This window comes from Phaethon lepturus, unplaced genomic scaffold (genome assembly GCF_000687285.1).
Source record: "Phaethon lepturus isolate BGI_N335 unplaced genomic scaffold, ASM68728v1 scaffold42476, whole genome shotgun sequence".
Lineage (NCBI taxonomy): Eukaryota > Metazoa > Chordata > Aves > Phaethontiformes > Phaethontidae > Phaethon > Phaethon lepturus.
Window position 1 is genome coordinate 1,728 of NW_010546345.1, and position 694 is coordinate 2,421.

Here is a 694-nt window from a genome sequence, read left to right on the forward strand (position 1 = left end):
TGCGGCCGGCCCTGAGCTCCCCCCCCGCCACTGCCCGGAGCTGGGCAGGGGTGAATCCCCGCTGCCTGTAATCCTCTGCTGACCCGAGCCCTTCCGTAAGCCTGCGCTCGGGCTGGCCCCCGCTGACCTTTGCAGCCGCCTGTGCTATGATTAGCTGGGGACCTGGCAGGGTCACGTTGGCTGGGGACGTCCCTCCTGCCAGGGCTGGCCCAGGGGACTCCTGGGCACCGGGGGAAGACGCTGGATTCGTCTCCCCTCCTCCGTCTGAATCGCAGCCAGGACCTCGCGCCCGTGCCCGGGCTCCGTCTGGCTCCGGGGGGTGCAGGCATGCCTGCTCCTGCTGCCTGCCCTCTCCCAGCCGAAAGGGGTGACCTGCCAGGTGGCACCAAGAAACTTTTCCCAGGCTGATGCTTCCCGGCTCCAGCCTGCCGGTCCCAGCCCCTCTGTCCCCAGCCGAGACCCCGATGACCTCCTGCCCTCGCCCCGCAGGTGTGCCAGGGCCGCGTGGTGCTGATCCTGACCTGGCAGGGCACGAACCCCCGCCTGCGCTCCGTCCTCCTCAACTCCCACACCGACGTCGTGCCTGTCTTCGAGGTGCCGGGACAGGGCGAGGGGTGGGATGGGCACGGTGGGGAGGACTGAGGGTGGCAGGGGAACGGGAGGTGGTGCCCGCCGTGCCCCTCTGCCATCACGC

General features: G+C 70.5%; 1 protein-coding gene across 1 annotated transcript in view; it reads left to right on the forward strand.

Annotated features, from left to right (window-relative positions):
- The window catches only part of ACY1 (aminoacylase 1), a 3,854-nt gene that overhangs the window by 916 nt on the left and 2,244 nt on the right, over positions 1-694 (forward strand). Inside the window, exon 3 of the mRNA XM_010289260.1 lies at positions 490-618. Within this exon, the coding sequence (XP_010287562.1) occupies positions 490-618 (129 nt within the window). The remainder of the gene's footprint in view (positions 1-489; positions 619-694) is intronic.